Source organism: Alosa pseudoharengus, unplaced genomic scaffold (assembly GCF_046254945.1).
Source record: "Alosa pseudoharengus isolate Yale_2024_CS ecotype anadromous, Long Island Sound unplaced genomic scaffold, YU_APseudo_1.1 YU_APseudo_1.1_scf_20, whole genome shotgun sequence".
Taxonomy (NCBI): domain Eukaryota; kingdom Metazoa; phylum Chordata; class Actinopteri; order Clupeiformes; family Clupeidae; genus Alosa; species Alosa pseudoharengus.
Window position 1 is genome coordinate 29,684,563 of NW_027468664.1, and position 23,567 is coordinate 29,708,129.

The 23,567-nt window shown below is 41.2% G+C and overlaps 1 protein-coding gene across 1 annotated transcript in view; it reads right to left on the reverse strand.

The window, feature by feature from the left end:
* Positions 1–368: 368 nt before the first annotated feature.
* The window catches only part of LOC143136493 (peroxisomal succinyl-coenzyme A thioesterase-like), a 29,224-nt gene continuing 6,025 nt past the window's right edge, over positions 369–23,567 (reverse strand). Inside the window, exons 2-10 of the mRNA XM_076297217.1 lie at positions 3,898–3,997; positions 3,624–3,814; positions 3,020–3,183; positions 2,174–2,293; positions 1,819–1,901; positions 1,284–1,377; positions 882–962; positions 614–755; positions 369–493 (exon numbers count right to left, since the gene is read on the reverse strand). Of these exons, the coding sequence (XP_076153332.1) occupies positions 369–493; positions 614–755; positions 882–962; positions 1,284–1,377; positions 1,819–1,901; positions 2,174–2,293; positions 3,020–3,183; positions 3,624–3,814; positions 3,898–3,997 (1,100 nt within the window). The remainder of the gene's footprint in view (positions 494–613; positions 756–881; positions 963–1,283; positions 1,378–1,818; positions 1,902–2,173; positions 2,294–3,019; positions 3,184–3,623; positions 3,815–3,897; positions 3,998–23,567) is intronic.

Below are 23,567 nucleotides of genomic sequence, written 5' to 3' on the forward strand. Positions count from 1 at the left end.
CCAATATCCCCTAGAAAGAACTACAACACAAACACACCGAACCAACGTTCTGAGGGCAGCGTTCTGGTTTTGTTACAATTGTAGCAAAGCTACGACTCAATACGTTTTTGCTATAGAACGCCATCATTATTGGGAAAATAAGTCTCTTCAGGGCGGAACAAGACTCCTCTGCTGTGCGTTGGGGTCCGGTTCACCCTGTCAGGACTTATTTTCCCAATAATGACCGGCGTTCTACACATTATCCCTTACAGAATACCCAGAGCCGTATAAAGTTATCTTGAGAGTACTGAAGCTATAAGTCCCGACAGGGCGAACCGGACACCGACGCGCAGCAAGCGCGCGCGTGTGTGTGTGTGTGTGTGTTATCATCAAAGTTTGGCTGCTGGTGGTAAGTCTTGGTAAAGGTGTTTCTGGAGGAAAAGGAGGATCTTCTCCCATGAGTCCTCCTGGGCGTGTGCATGAGGCTTCGTCTGACCCCCCCACAGCATCAACACTGCAACACAACAGACAGGTTAGGAAGGGTGTGTGTGTGTGTGTGCCTTTCTCCTTGCAGTGTAGTGTGATGTAGTTGCTGGAGCGAAAGTAAGGTGTGTGTGTATGGTTGTGTACATACCCTTTTCCATGTTGTGTTGTGTGATGAAATTGCTGAAGCGGACGTGAGGTGTGTAAGGCGGCTCGATCAGGTGACCTGCGTCTGGATACGACAACACCGTCAGGAGGTGGCGATTCCCCGCCCGCTCCATCATCTGCTCTATCTGTGTCCACACACACCAAATATATGTGAATTTGAATAAAAGGTTAAAATAACACAATATTTTTCCCTTTTGAACAATTCATGAGAGATAGATAGATAGATAGATAGAGAGAATATCCCGACTCACGTCTTCAGTGGACTCTACCGTGGCCCAGTTCTGGTCATCCTGACCAATCACAATCAGCATAGGACACTTAATGCGGCCCACCTGTGCGCACACACACACACACACACACTTAGTGCAAGTTTACAAAATGTATCCACACAGCCACTGCAAACTATGCTGCCTGTGAATATCCGTGATGAGAAATAGGCACGGACTCAACAGTGTCATCTTGCTGACCTACACAGAAACAGCATCACAAAGACAATGTTCACACACGCCCATCAAGCGTATGGGGTGGAGGTACTCAAACTGTGTCTTTCTCCCTAAAACACTGTCACGGCCACTCTGGTGGGCTACCTGTTGTCACTGTTACTCTGTGGGCTGCAGTGTTCCTCAAACACACACACACACACACACACTTACATCCACTTTAAGGTCTGGCTCAGTAGGAATGGGTAGAATGACATCTCTCCAGACCACATGATTATTCTCATCAATACGTGCCTTTGTCATGTTCCTGCGGACGGACACACACACATTCTTATATTCCTTCTTTGACATCCTGTAATAATCATGTTCAGAGAGAACCTTTATCATGCCGCTCCAGTTCATTTAAATACTGAAGCAAACCAGAGGCAGCATGCCCCAGTGTACAGAGGTGTAAGCCCAGCTTCAGAAAGTCCTACCATGTATCCGTTTTACGGTGGCTACTAAAGCTTAATCCACACAAGAACAAAGGTTTTAGAAACAATATTTTTCCTTTGTGTATTCAAGAAGTTTTGCATCCACATTACGTTGTTTTCAGAAATTAAAACAGACGGACATGCAAAAACCTGAGTAGAAACGCTGTAGTACATATGCTCGGCCAGTAGGTGACGTCTTGACGGTGTAGAGGTTTCATACAAACTATTTTTACTTGGTGCACTCATACATAGTGCACTCTCCACCTAGTACTCACTGCATCATGACCTGGAAGACCTCAATCAGGGGCTTGTTGACAGGGTGAACATGGCTACCACTGATGCATACGCAACACCGGGGCTGAAAGAGACGTGGACAAGCAAGATATCAGTGAAATGTTTATGAACATCACTGCATAGAAGGTTTGAAATAATAAAACAATATTTATACATTTATCCTGTATATAACAGACTTGTATGACATCTTAACTTCATCTTAGCACACATTTTACATTGAAATCACACTGAATTATTGCATTTATTTATTGTAGTAATTTCATTCTACAGAACAACTGTGATACCACTAGGCAAAAAGACAGACAAGCAGACAGAAAGAAAGACAGTGCGACTCACCTGTACGACTTTAGAGTACGCTGCTAGTGTGAGTGTGACAGAGGTTCCAAAGCACAGACCGAGCACAGCTACCCGATCTGCACACACCTGAGGATGGGTCTGAAGGAGCTTATACGCCGTCTGACTCTGCAACACACACACACACATGCACACATGCAAGCACGCAAGTCTAGCAGAATGTAGGCATAGTACTGGTGTAACGACACATCAAAACTATGGTTCTGAAGACAATTTTGACAATTGTTTCAAGATGAAATTGACCCTGTTTTTATACCTAATTTCTTGCAAATTTACTTTGGAAAATAATACAATAAGCCCTACGATATCTCCCATTTTAATTGCAGCCATTTTACATAATATAAGCCTATCACCAATGACGAATCGAATGCCTGTCCTCCATGGTACAGCAGCAATTACACTTATAAAGTGTTGTGGTTCCTTTAAGATCAACTAAAGTGTGTAGAGAGTGATTGATCGAGCGGGGGAGAAGTAAAGTAGAAAAGTAGAGAAGGGAGTAGAAAACGCATTAATAGTTAGAAGTCGGAAGAGGGAGGCTTGCGACCAAAGCAGAGGTAGTGAAGCAGAGTTAGTTTAAACTTTTGGTCACTGAAAAGAGCTGCAATCCCCAAACTGAAGTGAAGGGCATTAACTTTAGTCCTGGGGAATCAATGAACCAACTACAGTTTGGACCTGTAGGTAAAGAAAAGGCTAACCTACTATATTTCTGAGAAACATTTACAAAATGACAGCTTAATTTGACAAAATTACAAAATACAGATGAATTTTGTCCAGGTCAACTTGACACCAGACAGACACTCATTCACTTACTCACTCACTCACACACACCTTAAAGTATCCAGTCTCAACATCAGATGTCCGCTCTTTGTCTGCACCAAGGTATTCCAGCGCCAAGGCAACAAAGCCATGAGAGGCCAGGAGGGCCGCCCGGTACTCCACCAGACCCCCAACCGCTCCCCACATGTCCAGCACTGCAGGGAAGGGCCCTGGGCCTGCACACACACACACACACACACAAAGCATACACAAATATGAAGCATACATGTAAAACCATGCTATACCAAACCAACAGAAAGACTCTAGCAGTCTGAACTCTCAAATCTGCAGTGCCCTATGGTTGCAACAGGTCATCTTTTCCCCAGTTTTGCATACAAAATTGTGACATATTTAGTTTGTATTTGAATATGTCACAATTACATGAACACAAAAGGAATGAAATGCCCACACTCTGCTAAAACTCCGATACATTTATTAAGTGCTGCAACGTTTCGAACCGGCTGGGTCTTCCTCAGGCAAAAGTTTTGAGTTTTGAGTTTTGAGTTTTGAGTACAATTACATGAACAAGCATGGTTTGCAAAATCACCTTACAACCGTCATATTTTTTGAGTGAGTGTGTAGATGTGTGAGAGAAAGGCAGATTGGGGGATTGCACCTGGTGGTATGAAAAGTGTGCCTTTAACCCCTCGATCCCCGATGTCCACACGCTGCACACCTGGCGTCAGGTACCATCTCTCCGTGACAACCGTGGCCAAGGCGTCCTTTTCAGAGAACCCCTGGTTTGTGTGACCTTTATACACGGATATGTTCACCACCATTGGTGACAGGACGTCTCTTTTTCGTAACCTAAAACATCACAAAGATCATGTTCAGTGTGACCTTATCGGAGACTGTCTCCTGAATGTTATTGTAGCTGATAGCTACACCACCTGAGTCCGTGTCTGCTACCAGGAACGGGTCGCAAGCTCCAAAGGAGACCCATGGGTTCAACTCCAACATAGGTCCCACCTTTACTGGCATCTTCCATGACTATGAGAAAACAGGATAGCGTAAAGTAACTAAAAGCTATAATAACACTAGCACTGGATAAGGTCGCTCGCCTCCTAGGCTAATGGTTAGCATGCCGACCTCACACACTACAGCATTGGTTCCCAAAGACTGGGTCGCGACCCACGAGTGGGCCGCAGGAGGGGTCGCCAGCACAATTTATGTTGTGTAATAGGCCTAACTGATACATTTAACCAGGAAAGTATGGTGGATTTTCATGATTTAAAGGGATGTAATCATGGGTTTCATAAGGGTTTATAATATTGTATGGGTTTTCATGTTTTAGAAGAATGTAGTCATGAGTGTCATAAGTTTTTATGTCACTGCATGTGCTGTGAGCAGGGTGAGGTCATTGTATCTTGTGTAGGCCAGACCAACTATCAGAGGAGTGAGGTGAGTGGAAAAGTACTGGGGGTACCAGGATGAGAGCATCTCCTCCTTACATGGTCAAGGGAAGGGAGGTGTTATCCAGCTGGTGAGCACCGGACAGGACAGGGAGTAGGAGGCTGCTGTGTCTTATGATTTAGGGCCTGTCCAGCTAGGAAGAGAATCAGATAAGAAGGCCCTATTTCCCCAAACTGGAAAGAAGCAGAAAACCTCTATTTTACATATGTTTCCTATGCATTAGACAGGTTTGCATATAGTTTTATGCATGATGGGAAGATGGCTTCCACCAATGTAAGCGACCCTGCTTAATGCTGATTGGTGAAAGGTGTTTTTGGGGATGGCGTGAGAGGGTGACACTTCTCGAGGGCCAAGGGGTATAAAATATAGTGTATAGCCCTCTGTAGGCAGATTTCGTCGGGGGCCCCAGCTGATGACATCTCCTCCCTATTGCTTTGACGGTTGGTCTGGACTTTGGTTAGGCTGTACTATCATTGCAATATGGAGAATAAAGATCAACAGTCTTCAGAAAGTCTTCTGTCTACATTGTTTCCTTCGGACGCCTTGTTCCAGAGTGCTAAATTACTAAATAGTCAAGTGGTAATTGTTAATTGGCAAATTGGATTCAGAAGTGGACATTTTCCACGACAAAAGCTAATCGTTTTCTATTAGGATGTAGTTTGTTAACTACCACAGTCACGGTTTTGTCATAACTCCCTCTGTTCATTTTTGCATTTAGAATAGCTCATGAAACTGGGGGGTGAACGTGTTGCAGACGGGGTGCCAGAGCGTGGACATCTCACTCGCAAAATGAAACAGTTCTGTGGGGTGCCTGCCATGGACCTCGCAGTTGCAAACTGCAAGGGACATGAATCAGCCTATTTGCACGAACATTAACGGACACCAGTTCTTCAACCTGACTGATTAAAATCTAGTGACCGTGCTGTCAACTAAAGCAGACATACATAGACCGGATTTAACACACTAAACATTAGACGTCATTAGACGTCTGATGGACATACAGATCATGTCTTTATTGCGTCAGTCGGTCCAAGACCAATTCAGGAAGACTGCAGGACGTGCAAACTAGGTCCGCTATTTTGACGTCTAACCATGACCCCATTTGGACTAACCTATTATGGACGTTATACAGAGGTCCCGTGGATGTCAATACTGGACGTCGGGGAAAAAAGACGTCATCTGGCATTACAATCTTACGACGGAGTATTAGGGCCACACATGAAGAAAAAAAAATATTTTTGCCATGGCGAGATTAAACTCGACATTTCGAGAATAAAGTTGAAATGTAATGTCGACTTTAATCTCGACGTGTCGACTTTAAAGTCGACATGCTGACATTAAACTCGCAATAGGCCCTACTGTTTAAACATAGCCTACACAGTTTAAGCTATGTAGCCTACACTAATACACAATATGTTACATAAAAGAAAAATGGGCTTCAAATAGCGAAGCGGCGGTCATATAGGTTTAGTCAGATTTTTTTTTTTTCTTTTCTTTTTCTTTTTCGCATGTCCAAATTTCCGTCAAGGATTCCCGGGACACTGAAAGACCGGGGTAGACGAAACTTGGTGGGCATGTAACCCCATATGGATAGCATGGAACCATCGTTTTTCGTTTTGATCTGTAGCCCCCCCGCTGGACTGCACCCCCCGAAAGGAGGGTAGGGCAGACACAGTTTTCTGTGAATATCTTAAGAACCGTATGCCCTAGGATGACCAATTTTTTGTTTGCCTCCAGGGGTCATGTTAACCCATTCCATGTGCACACATGTGCATAAACAGATACACACACACACATACATTCACAGTAATCATACGTATGACACATACTCCCACAGTAGACATATGTACGCATGCATGCACATGCACAAACACACATGCATGCAAACACACAAGCACGCACACACACACACACACAAAGATAAACGTGTACACGCACACAATTCAAGAATTTCTCAGAATTATGAACAGGCAAGATGCGGGTAGGGTTGTATAAAATGAATTTTACATGTGAAATCTATGAACTAATCATGTTTTGGTACTTGTTGTCTAGCAGATACCAGTGAGAATTGAGTGTGGATAATGCAATTTAGTGAGACAGTTAGAATCATATAGGCCTTTCAGCGTAATTTATTTTGGTGGAAAAAATGTGCTGGACTGGGCGGCGGTCATATTTTGTACCGCTCTGCGGTACATCTAGTTTCAGATAGATTGCTAGATTGCAGATATTCAGATAGATTGCGTCTCTGTTAAAGGAGAATTCCGGTGTGATTTTGACCTAAAGTGTTTTGAAACATGATACCGAGTGTGAACGTATGTCTCATAGCCCATCTCGGCTTGTCCCCTGCACTCCGAAATCTGGCGCTAGTTAGCCGATGCTACCAACAAGGCGGTCAATGGTGGTGCCTCGGCATCGGCATAGCCATGCAAATAAATCACTGTTTTACACCATTTACGAGGCTCAATGTATCTCCACACTTCATTGGTAGACTTCCAAGGGCCCTGACATTTAAAACGAGACATTGAGAACTTTGAGAAAGCACTGGTAGTTTACTTACAAGACGATTTATACAGACAGTATCTTCTCGAAGTTTAGCGTTTGCAGCCATCTTGAATTTAGTCACGATAAGTCGAGCGACGAGTAAGAATGAACAGGTATGATAAGGGATCAGATTCCAAAAATAATTCCGTGGAAATGTATGGATTCCAGTTGCTGCTACTGGAAGAAACTGTAATCCATGCATTTCCACAGAATTATTTTTGGAATATATATATTGGTTATTATAACGGTTATGAGTTCCACCAATAAATTGACGTTCCCGAACCGGTTAGAACAAAAAAATACTGTTCCCTGAACGGTTAATTTCGTTCCTGTCAGCTGTTTAATGCTATATAATTATGTCACATCTTTCTCATCCAGCTTAAACCAAATGTAATAATATTACAACCATTATTACATAATAATAATTATATTATTAATAATAATAATAATTAAATAGGCCTACAATTATTTCAAATGTGTAGTTTATTGTTAAAAGAGAAAATTTCCACACAAACGTAACAACATTATTAAGACACATCATTATGTCACTCGGGCAACAACAAATTGCAACTGTCGTCAGTAGGCCTAATCAGGGGCGCCTGCAGGAATTAATGCTATGGTACACACACCCATCACCCACCCCCCCCCCCCCCCGCAAAAAAAAAATCACTCGTGAACAATATGTCCGTTTTAGGTCCGTGCATTGGTCAGCAAAAAAGTAGCCTACATAGCATAACAACATCCACATGCAATAATACAACGACAATGTCTACAATGACCTATTCATTTGGACAACTTGATACAGCCGTATACAGGCTAAAGTTACCTTTAGTTTTGTTCTAGCGTAACGTGACGTCTGGCTTTAGCGCAGTCTAACGTTCTGACAAGCACACTGCCTACCTTGCCCATCTGGAATAACTCCTAGCTTTGCTGCCTCCAATCCTTTCTGTTTTCGTTGTTTAAACTTGTGATATCCATGATGAGTATTGAGTTAGTGAATTAGCTCAACATTGTGTGCTGATAACCATATATAGATAGCCGAGTAAAAGAAAACAACAAGTAGCCTATTGCGTGTCTGCGTGCGTATTCTCTCTCCTGCTCAAACAAAATGCGTGCACGTTAATTTTGATAACGTGTTAACTAACTTTACGTAATAGATGGTAAATAGCCCAATGGCATGCAGCTAATACTGTGCATATTTGGGAAGGTATGGTAGGCCAATTTGGTGTGAATACACGCACACAAGGGAAATGTTCTGTTGTTGAGTAACTTAGCTTGATGGTACGCACAGTGCGTACGGACGTACACCTGCAGGCGCGCCTGGGCCTAATGTTCGCTAGTCCATTGTGTTTGGAATGAGCGTTTTAATTAACGATGGATCGTAATTCACCTCTTATTTAAGATGTGGAGTGGAGACTTTGTAATCCATCGCTCTCTCTCCATTCAGTCAGCGAATGTCTGATGTGATGTCACACAGGAAGTGAACCTCAGCCGTCATGGTAACGTGCGCAGGAAAATAATTACTTTTTTTTTTTAGTTAATTAGGCAACGAAAACTTTGAGGAACGAAATAAAACCGGTATTAACCGGTTACCATTATTTTAAATAAGTGTTCCTGTTCCAGAACATAAAAAATAATAACGTTTCCGGTTTCGTTTCTGTTCCCTGTAAAATACAAAAACTTCCCGGTTTTCGTTTTCGTTCCTTGAACCGGTTCAAAGCCCTGGTTTCTATACAAAATGTTATTATGACCGCCGCTAGCGAAGCGGTCATATAGGGATTGTCAAAGTTTTTTTTTTTTTTTTCCCGTTATCTACTTCCTGAATTTTTGGTCAACGATACCCGGGACACCGAACCACCGGAAATTTGGTGGGTATGTAGCCCCACTAGACTTTTACGGAAAAATTTTGTTTCGTCCCCGGGGGCCACTCCCTCCCCGTGCTGGGCCCCCCGAACCGCAAAAAAAAACAGTTTTTCCTAAATAACTACCTGAACCGTGGCACTGAGGGTGAAGAATCTTTTATGGTATGTTGGTCTCAAGGGCCCACATCAACCTGGCCCATAATAACTCATTTGTGATTTGCACCCCCCCCCGGTAAAAAATGAAAATGCAATATTATTCTGCTTTAATTGCCCCTATCTTCAGTTAAGATGTTCAGAACTGCACCAAATTTTATGTGTATGATTGACCTGGCATTCTCTCTCATTCTCATAGAATTTCATCCATGGGGGGGTCCTAAAAAAATTAGGTTATGTGTACATTTAGTGACTGTACACTCATTGGCCTGTAGATGGCGGTGCACACATATACATATACACATGCACACACACACAGGCACCCACATACTATCGGTATTAGAACGGCCAATACATAATTACAAATTCAGTAGGATTAAAAGAAAGCCAAAATAAATAAATAAATATTCATCATCATCATTATGGCTGCATTTCCAGTATTGGCGATAAGTAGTCGTTTGTCCACTAGATCAGTGGTTCTTAAACTTTTTGTCTGGCGACCCCACAAAAAAGTATGGCGAGGTCTGGCGACCCCACTTTCCCCAAACCCATTCTAAGTCCTTACTCAAATACCCCCCTCAAACGTTAACAACTAAATCAAGCAAAAACTAGAAAGCAAAGTCATTTGTTTTATTTACTCCATGTGAACAAGAACCGAGAAAACCAAACAATCACGATTAAACAAGTGTAGGCTGCCGCCATATCAGATCAGAGCGCTATGTGCGTAGCGCGCGCACACACAAGCACGCACACACACAGCAAGGCCGTAGTCATGATGTCAACATTGGGGGGGACCAAATCTGTGGTGGGGTCTGAGGGACCCCCAAACAGAATTTCAATACATTTCCTACCATGCAAAAATATTATTAAAAATCACAAACAAGTCGTTAGTTAGGTCAGTCAATTAGGGTATTCCAAACTTTTGATGGACATAGGCATGGGATGGATGGATTATGAAACCCTGGGCACAGATGCCCCCCGCCCCCCCTTCAGATAGAGGGGTCCTGAGGCATTCTCCCACGGAAGATTTTTTTATTTTTAAAAAAATGACCCACCAGATGACTTCTGGTGAGTTTTGTGAAAAGAGAAGGGTGGAGAAGAAGCAACTTCACACAGAGGCTTGGGCTTCAGGGCCCCCTGAGCTCTTGGGCCCAGTAAGCCCATTCAGTAATCCATCCCTGGACCCGTGACTCCATTTGTGTTCAAAATGTATACTTTAAAAGAAATTACAAACTAGAGTATCTTATGATAACCTCTATATTACACAGAATGTGGTTCTTTGACTTATTACTTACACCTGAAGATTAAACTAAGGCTAAGACTCATAGGTTTGGCCTAATAAGATTTTGTCTTTTAATTTAGATTTTATTATGCTGGCGGCTAATCACACAATTTTAACAGTTTGAAAGGGACAGGATTCAGGAATAGGCTACTAAGACAGGCCCCTCTTCTGTCTGACTCACTTCATGTTACCCCTGTATGCATTATAGACTGGCTTCTGACAGAAATTACGTTTTGTGCCAACATGTAGAAACACTAGGCCTACTACAGCCTTTAATTGGTGAATGGAGGTCCAAATTCCTTTCTTTGGTTATTGTCCGCGATTCACATTAACTGTAGGCTATCATCACATTGTAAACGTTTTTTCCAACTTGTGTGCTGTCGCCACATTTGATCACGTTTGGCCTGCATGGATGCGCGATTGAGTGCGCATCTCAATAATATGCAAGATGCAACAATCATTTTCTAAGAGGCCTATAAACGGTAATTTCTGGCATTACTACTAGCATATGAATGCATTATTTATGTTGAAAGACGTGAAAGAAATGACACAGGATTGCACAAATTCATCATTTAAAATAAAACGTTTCACTTTCGCTATCATTACAAGAATAGGCTACAATATGGAACATGTTCCCTTTCAGTCTGATCGGCTCCAAACATGTATGGGATTTCCTTAGCCTGTGCTACACCTTTCCAATAAGTTTTGTGAAAATTGTACCGGTAGCTTTTGCGATATTGTTGACAGCCCTACCTCACCGCAGTAGGGTGCAGTAAATGGAAGCTTTTGATAGCGCACGCCACTAACGAAAAACGGAAAATCACCAGGACAAACCACTCAGGGATGTAGGGTAGGGGAGACCGGGGCTGGTTGGAACAAGGGCAGGTTGAGACACTGTTAATATCCAGGCTACTAGAGGGAGCTGCAACAAAATTCCAACACTAAACTGACGGCCTTATTGAGTAGAGTAAACTCACGTATGTAACTGGTCTCCAGGTCATTAACCCTTTAGGTGAGAACAACTTTTTTATTTTGTAGTGTCAAAACTTAGAATATGCACCTCCCACTAAATACATCCTAGAAGGGTAATAGTTAGGGATATATAAAAAATATTCATTATAATTGATTGCTAGGGGACTCATCTATAATTTAAAATGAAGTTTAAAAACCAGAGGTGACCGATATTAGCAGGCTAACAGCATTGATGCAAAAAAGTTTGACCTAATGTGGGCGGGGCAGGTTGGCACACGGGTTGGTTGGCACATACATTCTCTATGGCTATTTTGTGACAAATCTATAAACTTTGTATTTTACACATAAAAACATCATCAATCTTTATTTTAACATTGTTATTGTAATTACTGAACATAGTTTTACATTTGGAAGCATTTCAGACATTTTTAAACATTTTAAGTAAAAAAAAATCGGTAGGGACCAAATTGGTCTTGACGGTGGGCCCTACTGAAGAAAAACACACAGAAAAGAAATCAGCAAAGCCCTACAGGTAGTGATATAGATGAGCACTTCAAACAAAAGCAAAAGGAGTACTGCAAAGGACTATAACATAGGTGTTCCAACCAACCCCGACTACATGTGCCAACCAACCCCGTGCATGGGGCAGGTTGGAACACGTGCACAACACCACTTTAATCATATATAACTCAAAACAAGGGATCATTTGTTGACATTGAATGTATACATTTTGTAGCTGAGATCCCAAGCTTTCAGTTAATCACAATTTGATCATTTCAACGCATTGTAAGACGGAGAAATATAACCGAGAGTGAAAAGTGTTCCAATCAGCCCCGGTCTCCCCTACTCTGGAACCATAGGTCACTAATTTGTGCGTTAGTTACGTTTGATTACATTTCTGATGCATGTTGGTTTCCTGTAGGCCTAGTATAGCGCTTTATTCTTTCTTTCTTTTTCTATGTACGTATATTGGGGGGGACATTTTGGTCATATTTGAATATTGGGGGGGACACGTCCCCCTCAATGTCTATGGTGACTACGGCCCTGACACACAGCATTAGGCCTACAACGTTACATTAATTATATTTATGGCGATAACAATAACAATATTTTTTTTATTTCCCTTTTCTGGTTTACTATCTTTAACAATTTCAATGGGAAGGGTGGGCATGCTGAACATAGCAAGTTAATTCTAGGAGGAATGCTGCATACGGCGACACGGAGATTTTCCTCCACGGTGCTGAGCCGACATCTGTATTTTGAGATGTCGTTTCATTTTGACAGTTTTTAAGATCTCATTCGCCAGAACATCGACGCAAATCACACATTGTGGGTGGTTGAGGTTATCTTTAACTTGGCAAGTGAATGCATATTTCAGAAATTCTTTCTGATAAAGCCGACGCGCCGTTTGTTCTTTTTTATTCTCACCGGCCGTTAGACTTGTCCCATCTGAGGATCACGGAGGAGTAGACGCACTGGTAGATGGCACTTCCGAGCTTTTGTTCAATTTTTTAAGCAGCCACCTGTCCATTTTGGCTAGTAGGCTACCTATGTCTTTTGTTTTGTTTTACTTAAAATAGCGGGAACAAGTTGAGTTTGCATAGTGGGAGCAGATAGTTACATTGTTTCTATCAGCGGACCAGTAGCCCATAGGCTGAACCAGATCTCGTTGAAAGACGAAAAAAACCCTCTCTCTTCTCTTAACTGCGTGTAAATAAGAAAAAGGCAGAAAAGGGCAATATTATTTTCCTTTGTTTCACCTAATAATAATTTCAGACTGAATACAGAAAATAATTGGCGACCCCACGGAAAATAATTCCGTGGAAATGCATGGATTCCAGTTGCTGCTACTGGAAGAAACTGTAATCCATGCATTTCCACAGAATTATTTTTGGAATCTGATCCCTTATCATACCTGTTCATTCTTACTCGTCGCTCGACTTATCGTGACTAAATTCAAGATGGCTGCAAACGCTAAACTTCGAGAAGATACTGTCTGTATAAATCGTCTTGTAAGTAAACTACCAGTGCTTTTTCAAAGTTCTCAATGTCTCGTTTTAAATCTCAGGGCCCTTGGAAGTCTACCAATGAAGTGTGGAGATACATTGAGCCTCGTAAATGGTGTAAAACAGTGATTTATTTGCATGGCTATGCCGATGCCGAGGCACAACCATTGACCGCCTTGTTGGTAGCATCGGCTAACTAGCGCCAGATTTCGGAGTGCAGGGGACAAGCCGAGATGGGCTATGAGACATACGTTCACACTCGGTATCATGTTTCAAAACACTTTAGGTCAAAATCACACCGGAATTCTCCTTTAAAAGTGGGTTGGAAAAACAATGGACCTTCATACAAGGACTGTTTACCACAGATAACGTCTAATAAGGATAGGACAATGTTCACATAAAATGTAATTCCCATTTCTTCTTGAAGCCGAAATAAATCTGAGGATGTTTATCGGACATGCTTGGTTTTTACTGCAGGTACGTTAATCTTATAATATCAATAAGGACCTAGGTAATGTTACCGTTAGCGTTGGTTGAGTGATGGAGGCCAATTTGATTGATTGCATTTGTAGAAAACTATAAATGCGGTTATACCAAGCAAATTGATAGCAGCACTGTAATTGTATCTTTCGACTGTCATTTGTTGCACGTGCTACAAAAATCATTCTGTGCAATGGAAGATTTACCAACGTTACACCGGTCTGATACAGTTTTGCCTACATGCGTGAGACTGAGACGCCTGTTTATTTTGTTTTAAGTGCGTGCAGGGTGTGAGAGGGGAATCGATGTGCTTTGATTCCAGCTTGGTAGTTGTAGTCCAGTGGTCCCCAAACTTTTTCTTCCGAGGGCCAGCTCACTATGCCTGGCTCTAAGAGAGGGCCAGAGACTCGGAGTATATCAGTAACCATAAATAGCTTAGCGCTGTGAACAAAGGCAGTCTACCTTAGTTGATTATTCCATTACATTTAATCTATAGGCTATTGCAATTTAATACCATTGTTATCTGTGTTTATATTGCCATCATGCCATATCAGTGTAAAATGTAGCTCAAATGAATTAATACTAATAATAGCATTCTCAAAACTATAAGCAGGGAGTCCCAAAAGTATATTTTGAACTCTGAACTTTGCATACACAGCTCAAGTTGTGAACAAGCAATATCCTACAAATAATTTAAAGTTCTCAAACTATGAGTTTTATGGTGGTGGCAGAAACATCTGAAATGACCACCATTCTAACTTTCACTCACCTGATTTGACTTTCAACTTTGTGAACTCTGTATCAACATTTGAACGAGTGAATAAAAAATATAAATAATTACACCAGAAAGTTCCAGAATTATGAATTGAATAGAAGTAAGTTAGTTATTAACAATTAATTGATATTTTTTTAGAATACTTTGAGCACGGATGCAGTCAGCAGAGGCCTCTTACATTGTTTGCAGGTAGGCCTACATTTTTTCGATGGCAAACGTGAAACAGCGCCAAAACAACCACCAGTGGACAAAAAGAGTATTACATGTTTACTGTTAAGACCCGCTATAGAGAATGAATGGTGGAAATTACGGAGGTTATAGTTTGACGATGTCGTACTCCCTGCGGGCCGGATCCTATATACCACGGACATGTTTTGGGGGCCACCTAAAATGAGGTGGCGGGCCGTAGTTTGGGGACCACTGTTAAGTCTGTGAAATTAAAAAGCACGTGTGTGTGAAGTATCCAAACACCTTCATTTCATGGCTGCTTTAGCATCACACCTTAAGCTACTGTGTAGTGGGTCCCATTTAGAAGTGGCTACTTCATTCGCGCTTTCCTTGACTCATGGAGCTGCGTGAATTTTATTAGGGTACAACCGGGACGATTGAAACAGCGGACGAATGAAACATTCCGGTTTTCTCCGAGTGCAACGATGATAGACAGTCATCATTTGGACAAAACATAGAGCATATTATCCTCCGTTGCTCAGCCAAATGCCTTCCTGTTACGTCCTGGTATCACGGAGTTACAGGCGATAAACGATTTTTGATGGTCACAAGTTTACTTCATTAGCGGTTTATTTTTTTTTAATTATTAAAGAGTGTTTTTCATTTAAAGGTTTGACTTCATGCTTATTCAGTAGAGCATTTAGTGCTCTCCCCAATCCCAGACGTTCACATTGCATGTTTGTTTGTAATAGATGCAAAACAGCCTATAATGCTAGATGTCTATGGCGGGACGATTGAAACACCTGTTTCATTTGTCCCGACCAGGCAGTAAACCCCATTTATTCTAAGTCAATGCACACATATCTGTGTTTATACTATATTTTATGCAGGTGAGACATGGAAAAGCAGTTTTAGAAAGATGCAAATATATTTGGGGCTATCAGGTAGGGGGTCGAGTTTTGCCATGTTAACCTATGTAGTCGGTCATGAAGGGCACTTATTTGGATGTGTGGTGGTTTTAACCACGTAAAAACAAAGTGAAATAACATTTTGTACTATAGAAACATTATATAATTCGAAACATGCATTATTCTAGCTATATTAATGGCATAATGCATGCTATTTCCATAACCGCGAGATAAGCGCTTTACCGTGACGTCAATAAGTTTGTTAACAGACATGAACCAAGACATATAAGGCCTAGCCCAGCAGCAATCTATCTAAAATAACACCTACTTGAAATACTATTCATGATATGTTGTCAAATATTGAAATTGTGGGAAGTTTACATAATTTAATCTGTATGTTTCATTCGTCCCATTCGTCCCAGCCAGGAGGGACGAATGAAACAAAACGCACGTTCGACTTCTCCTTAAATAACTCTTGAACGGTTTTGTTCAGAGCTGTAGATGCAACTGTATTTGACAGAGGATAGATGTAGGTTGCTAGAGACAAAATATTAACTTTCAGTGTTTTACGATGTCTTTGTTACATTTAATTAAGAAGTGTTTCATTCGTCCCAGTTCTCAACTTTTCGCCACGATATGGCAGTTTAAGTCCGCTTGATACTGTAAGGCGTAGCCTAAGCCATTGGTTTCCAAAGAAGATTTTATTTGTGTCGCCAGCATAGCCTAGCCTATTGACAATTTATGTTGTAAATAGGCCTACCTTATAAGCCTACCTGTAGCTTAGGGAAGCTAACAGCTTTCTATTAGGATCTAGTTTGTTAGTTACAGTTTTGTCATAACTCCCTGATGCATTTTTGCATTTAGAATAGCCAGAGCGTGGATATCTCAATCGGAGAATTAAACAATATCGGGTGCCTATGGACTAGACTGGGTGAACCCAGCCTGATCTTCCCGCTATTTGTTTTTTGATTTTTTAAAAGATTGAGCTTGGTCTGGTGAAAGCCAGCCATGGAGCTCAGTTACACAATGCAAGGGAACATGAATCAGCCTATATTTGCACGAACAATAACGGACAACAGCTCTTCAACTTTGGCCCGTTAAAATGTGTATGAACAGTCTAGCGACGCATTTCATCAAGGACATGTCATTTCATCAATTTGGACATGTCAGTTATTTGCACCACTGGTTAGATGTAAAACAGCATTTCGTTTCAGACTACTGTTACTTAATTTGTGCATTAACAATAACGTTTCAGACTACTGTTACTTAATTTGTGCATTGACAATAAAGTATTACATGAACTAAGGATGACTAAAATCTTATGTAGCCTAGAAGAAGAAACATTCACAAAAAATCCATCCATCCAAAAATGACCTTTGTTTTTGATAGCTGTTGAAAACGGCATGGAACTGACAGAGATGTTTTTGTTTATTTATAAATAAATAAATAAATAAAATGATGCTGATACCTTTTGCTTTTCCCAAATACAATGTAGCCTACAGGTGTAAGTGACCTTTCATCAATCCAGTTGCAATGGATGAACTGTGATGAACTGCCCTACTTGTGATTGTTTAGAGATTTTAAAGGTTTTATAACAATGCTACATCTTCTTTGGCTATTCTACAATCTATTCACCTTTTCAGCACCAGTAGGCTACTTTCTGTGCAGCCGCACACACACACTCAGGCATGCCAAACAAGCATACACACAAGTTTCAAGAGTGGGGGATGGAGTAAAATATGGAGACAAATTGAAGTGTGATTTATTTTCGCGGAACGGATGTACAGGACTGAGCGGCGGTCATATTTTGTACCGCTATGCGGTACATCTAGTTATTCTTATGTGTGCTCTGGTCTTGGAGACATCACTAGAGTTTGTTTTTTGCTCAGGCCTCTAAGTGTCTGTGCAACATTCAACATGAAATGATGGCGCAACTCTGTCATGATTGCAGCACCACATCAATGCTGTCCATAATCACACCTCTGCTCTTTCAGCTTGCCCAGTAATGCACAATACCACCCACACACACACACACACACACACACACACACACACACACATCCAAACACACAGCAATGGTAATCTCACCTGGGTTCTATTCCACTGGCTATGTTGACACCTGTGCTGTAGTCTGTACTTTTTGGCAGGTGGTTTGTTTGACTTACTGTAAATGGCTACAACAATCAGCAAAACTAGATGTACCGCAGAGCAGTACAAAATATGACCGCCGCCCAGTCCAGCACATTTTTTCTACAAAAATAAGTCACACTGAAAGGCATATATGATTCTAACTGTCTCACTGAATTATGCACACTCAATTATCACTGGTATCTGCTAGACAACAAGTACCAAAACATGATTAGTTCATAGATTTCACATGTAAAATACATTTTGTACAACCCCGCCCCCATCTTGCCTGTTCAAAATTCTGAGAAATTCTTGAATTGTGTGCATGTGTGCGTGTACGTATGTGTGTGTGTGTGTGTGTGTGTGTGTGCGCCTGTGTGTGTGCATGTGCATGCATGCGTACATATGTCTACTGTGTGTGTATGTGTCATACATATGATTACTGTGAATGTATGTGTGTGTGTGAATATCTGTTTATGCACATGTGTGCATATGGAATGGAATGACCCCTGGAGGCAAACATACGCAAAAAATTGGTCATCCTAGGCCCTACGATTCTCAAGATATTCACAGAAAACTCAGGTTGTGTACAGTCACTAAATGTACACATACATTAATTTATTGTATGGCCCCCCATGAACGAAAGTCCACGAAACTTGGCATGCATTCAGAGGGTGTCATAATGAGCTTACACTTTCAATATTGTGCAGTTTTGACCATGTCAGCCAGAGATATTGTGATTAAAAGAATTTTTTGCTTTTTAATTTTTAACTAGATGGCGCTATACATGAATTGAGTGGTAATGGGATGGGTTGACATGGCCCCTTAAGACCAACATACAAAAAAAGGTGGTCCTCCTAGGCCCTACGGTTCTCGAGATATTCACAGAAAACTGTGTCCAGCCACCTACAGGCCAGTTGGTGTACAGTAATATAAATCAATTTATTGTATGGCCCCCCATTAATGGAATTCCATTATATGGAATTCCATATAATGATATGGAAACGTGAAATTAAAGGAAATCATTTGTAAACTCTATAATAGGGTATGTTTTCATTAAAAAATAAGCTACACACAATAGGCTACACGTGATTTCCTGCGGGCAGCCAGAATATCTGGCGTGTTAGTTTCGTTGAAGTATAGGCTAGGTAGAACGCTGCGTAAACATGGAAAACTGGCTAAAAACAGGGACACTGTCCAAAAGGCCTAATTAAAGCGATCGAAGAGGAGAAGCGAGAGAAACAGCAGGACACAGGTAACGATGGAATGGGATGGGGGCAGACTAATGAAGGTGGAGATGGAGCGCAGGGGATAAAAGAAAGAACGAGACGAAGAAAACAAAAGTATGATGAGGCATATAGCCCTAGGCTTCACGTGGATTGGGAGACAGACTGCCCAAAGCCACAGTGCGTGGTCTGCAGTGCGATGCTACCTAAACATTCTAATGTGGTTCTCCACACTGTTTTTTTTTAACGTGAGAGCTCATAGACCAGTTGCACATTTTTATTATGTTATCATGTAGTGCGGCTAATTAAACAACGATGCCTGGAATGCGTCAATAGAATGAGTTACTTTTTTATGTGTTGGATGGTGGGGGTACGCGAGCCGAGTCAGGATGTAGAAGGTGGTCCGCGGGGAAAAAAGTTTGGGAACCGCTGTGCTATGGGATATGCCCATTAAAATGTTGTATTAGTTTATTAAGAAAATGACACTGTAGGTGTGAAAGCAGCAGCCTAGCCCGGTATAAATGTCCATGTCTACTCATCATTAGTGTAATGCATTCGGAGGACGTGATTTCATACGTGCGAGAAAATATGAGGTGAGTGAAGTTGATTGTGTAGTTGTAGAACAAGTCATTAATGTGTGTTCATGTTCCGTCTACCTCTCTCCTAGCAACGCTGAGACTTACAGGATGTAATAGCCTACCATACTAAATCGCGCTTCATGTTTTTTTTTTTTACCATCGCGGAAATATAAACGTTGCACGCATAACGTCGCGGTGACCATTAAAGGACGTCCTCTCAAAGTCTCATGGACGTCTTTTAGACCTCCCGAACAGAGGTCCGCGGGACGTAAAGGGAACCCTACACAATGTCGAGGAGGTGACATTCGCCAGGGGACCTTTAGGGGACGTCGCCAGGACTTTATTTTGTTTACTGGGATATAATCTGCCGGTAGCCTAAAAATAACAATAAAAGAAAGAGCCTCTTTTGGATACAATCTGATACATTTGTCCATCATTCAGTCCTGACCAATCCACTCGCTCGGGCACACTCCATCACACTAGGTTTACAATGCAATCCCATGTCTGAAAATACTAGCATTTCGCCTGCCAGCTAGCTAAAAAGTTTGAGTGTTTAAACTAACATATATAGTGGTCCATTTAGTGGTGTATGTGCTCTGACTAAGTGTGGCATATCCACAATTTGTGTTGATACAAGTGCCAATGTTCGTGTAGAAACATTTTAATCATATACAAATTTCGTGTTACAGCTCAGGTAGTCTCTGCCATCTTGGTCAGACTTTTTTGTAACTTCCGCCTCCAAACACAAACACGCGGACCTGATTGGTTCTCGAATGGTCCTCATTTAAATAAAGTTAAACTTTCGCCAACTTGGTTTCGCCTGCATCGGCGATTCGGTCTCATTTCGCCCAACCAGGGCGAATTTCGTCTCCATTCAACCTCAATGAGATCAACGTGAAATTTCGGTGTGTGGAAACACACCGTTAGAGGATCCACTGGTCTTATAATCGCAAGTTTGAGAACTTCAGTTAGAGTAGTACAGGCAAGAGAGTGGTGGATAAGATGAAACTGTGTGTCGGCGTTGTTCAGCAGTTGTTGGGTATGTGAGTGGAAATATATCGAACACATATTCGAAGCCATCACTCAGATAGGCTACCAATCACTGATACGAGAAAAAAAAACTTCCCCTGCGCTTCACCAGCCTTTGCATACACGTACAAATAGGGCCAAAACCTATGGCTTAAATTAAATGATTTTGTAATGATAGAAAGCTATGTAAATCATGTGGTAATTACCTTTATGTTAGGGTAACTTGTAACTTCTCAAATAAGGAGCTAGTAGTGTTAAGTGCATAGACAGTAAAAGAAAGTGTCAACGCTAACCAGGCTAATAAACAAACTGTGCTACGCTGAGTTAACGTCGAAGGGCAAAGTCACGTGACTTCTAGTTGTAGTCTGTTTATGAAATGAAAGGAGCAATTTCATTTTTTAAAAAGAAGGCAAAATAGTGTGATATTTTCAGTTAGTAGATTATTACTGTACACACACTGAAAAATATTGAGGCAAATTGTAGACCCTTCCATATACAACTAAAAACAGATGTTGAAGGTCTTGCTTAAGTGGATTTTTAAAAATCATTATTCTATGTAATTTGCACTTTCAGAAATAAGAGATGCTGTAGGCCTATTTTCAGTTTTATAGCTGATTGTCTTATTTTGTTTACAGATGGAGTCTGGGTACTTATTGTACTGTTTAGCCTACATCTTACACACTTCAGGCTGTTGCAGATAGCTCAGGGAAGAGACTGTAGGTGGTACAGCCTGAGACATTGCTTTCTGCATTTTTGTTTTGCTTTTCCCTCTATTGTACCGAACTCGTACCGAACCGTGATGTCCGAACCGAGGTATGAACCGAACCGTGACTTCTGTGTACCGTTACACCCCTAATACACACACACATAAAAACTAGGGGTGGGCGATATGGACAAAAAATAATATCTCGATATTTTTTGTGATTTTGACGATAACGATAATTAGTCGATATCCTTTAAAAAAATGTTTTGTTAAAGTCTGAGTTACTTTACCGTTAATTATTTATGAATAGCATCATTACAATAATAACCAATAACCTAACCTGTGACTTTTTAACCAAATCAACCAATGCATTGTCACTCTATGACACATTTCCAATTCTGCCCCCACTTGGGTGTGTGGCAATGACATGGTCTAGCCAGCTACATTAGAGAAGATGAATAGGCCTAACAGTTTCCCAAGAGAAAGTCTGAGGCTGAAGTTCCTTTCAAACCTTTACATAGGATTCACTGTAAAACTAAGCAGACCAACAGAGTACATATCAGTTATTTCCTTCTATGTTTTGTTTATGAGCACTAGCCTTCCAAGAGGCTACCATTCCAAGTTACAGAATAGAAACGAATGCGTTAGCTTATGGCTAATGTATATGAGAAATCCCATAGATATGCTAACGTTAGCATAATCGGTAAACATAGATATTTACAGCGAACTTCAGTCCATTTACAAAAGAGTTAGGCCTACTTGAGAACAGTTCTTTGTGTACAACTGACTATTAAAATACTCAAAGGCTAATGTTTTCTCTCCATATAATACCGTGAGGGAAAAACGTGACTGTCTCATCAATGCTACTTGAACAGATAGGCTACTTGACAAAAGTAGCAGCATAAAATCCCAAGTAGGCTACTCTCTGCACAAAATAAACATTAGGCTTGCGTGGGACAATGTTGTGACCCACTAGTGATCACGTGACACTTGCTCTGCTGCAGCCAGGGGCTTCTCCCGCATACACCTCCTAAGATTGTATGAGTCTTCAATGCGTGATTTCGAGTGTTTTTTCCCCATAAGTAATTTAAATACTCGATAATGTCAAATTGCACATCGTTAAAACAACAATCACGATATTATCGCAGACGATATATATCGCCCACCCCTAATAAAAACACAAAGACACGTAAACACACACACACACTACACATGCACACACACATACTGTACATGCACACACACGACATGCACAAACACGCACACAAACACATAAACACACATACACACACACACCCTCACACACATGCACCCACACATACAAACACACCTACATACACAAACACATGCACACACATACACACACGCACACAAACACACAAACACACACACAAAAAAACACACACAAAACACATATACACAAAAACAACCACACATGCACACACTTAATTACAAACACACAAAAAAGGAACAAAGTAGGAAATGAACACAATTTGACAAGCGTGACTTATTTTTGTAGAAAAAATGTGCTGGACTGGGCTGGCGGTCATATTTTGTACCGCTCTGCGGTACATCTAGTTTCACTCTGTTTTACGTGGTTAAGGCCACTGCACATCCAAATAACTGCCCTTCATGACCCACAGGCCATCACTCTCCAGGATAACATGGCAAAACTAATTTTTCTAAAACTGCTTTTCCATGTCTCACCTGCAATACGTATAGGAGGCTAGAAACACAGGTATAGCCTAAGCATATATACTATTTTGATCCCGTGAGAGAATATGTGTGCATGCACTTATTTATGCACTTTGTGTGCATATGTGTGCATGTAGGCTACTAGCCTACATGGGGTGGTCGGGAGGACAGCTTCATTCGTCCCTCCATAGACATTCAGCAATAGGCTGTTTTGCATCCATTACAAACAAGCAACGTGAAAGTCTAGGATTGGGGAGAGCGCCTAGTATGCCTCTAGTGCATAAGCATGAAGTTGAACCTTTAGATGAAAAACAACACTTTAATAATAGGCCTACAATAAATAAATAAACCGCTATGACGTTTAGGCTACTTTTGACCATCGCATTTATCGCCTGTAACTTCGTAATAAGGACCTAACAGCAAAGTATTTGGCTGAGCAACGTAGGTTAATATGTTCTATGTTTTGTCCACATGATATAGGCCTATGTCTAATCATTGTTGCACTCGAACACTCTGAATCATTGTTGCATTGTTTCATTCGTCCTCCCTTTCAATCGTCCCGAGCGGTCGTTCTCTCTCCAAACTAACTTTATTCTCAAAATGTTGAGTTTAATGTCGACACGTCGAGATTAAAGTCGACAT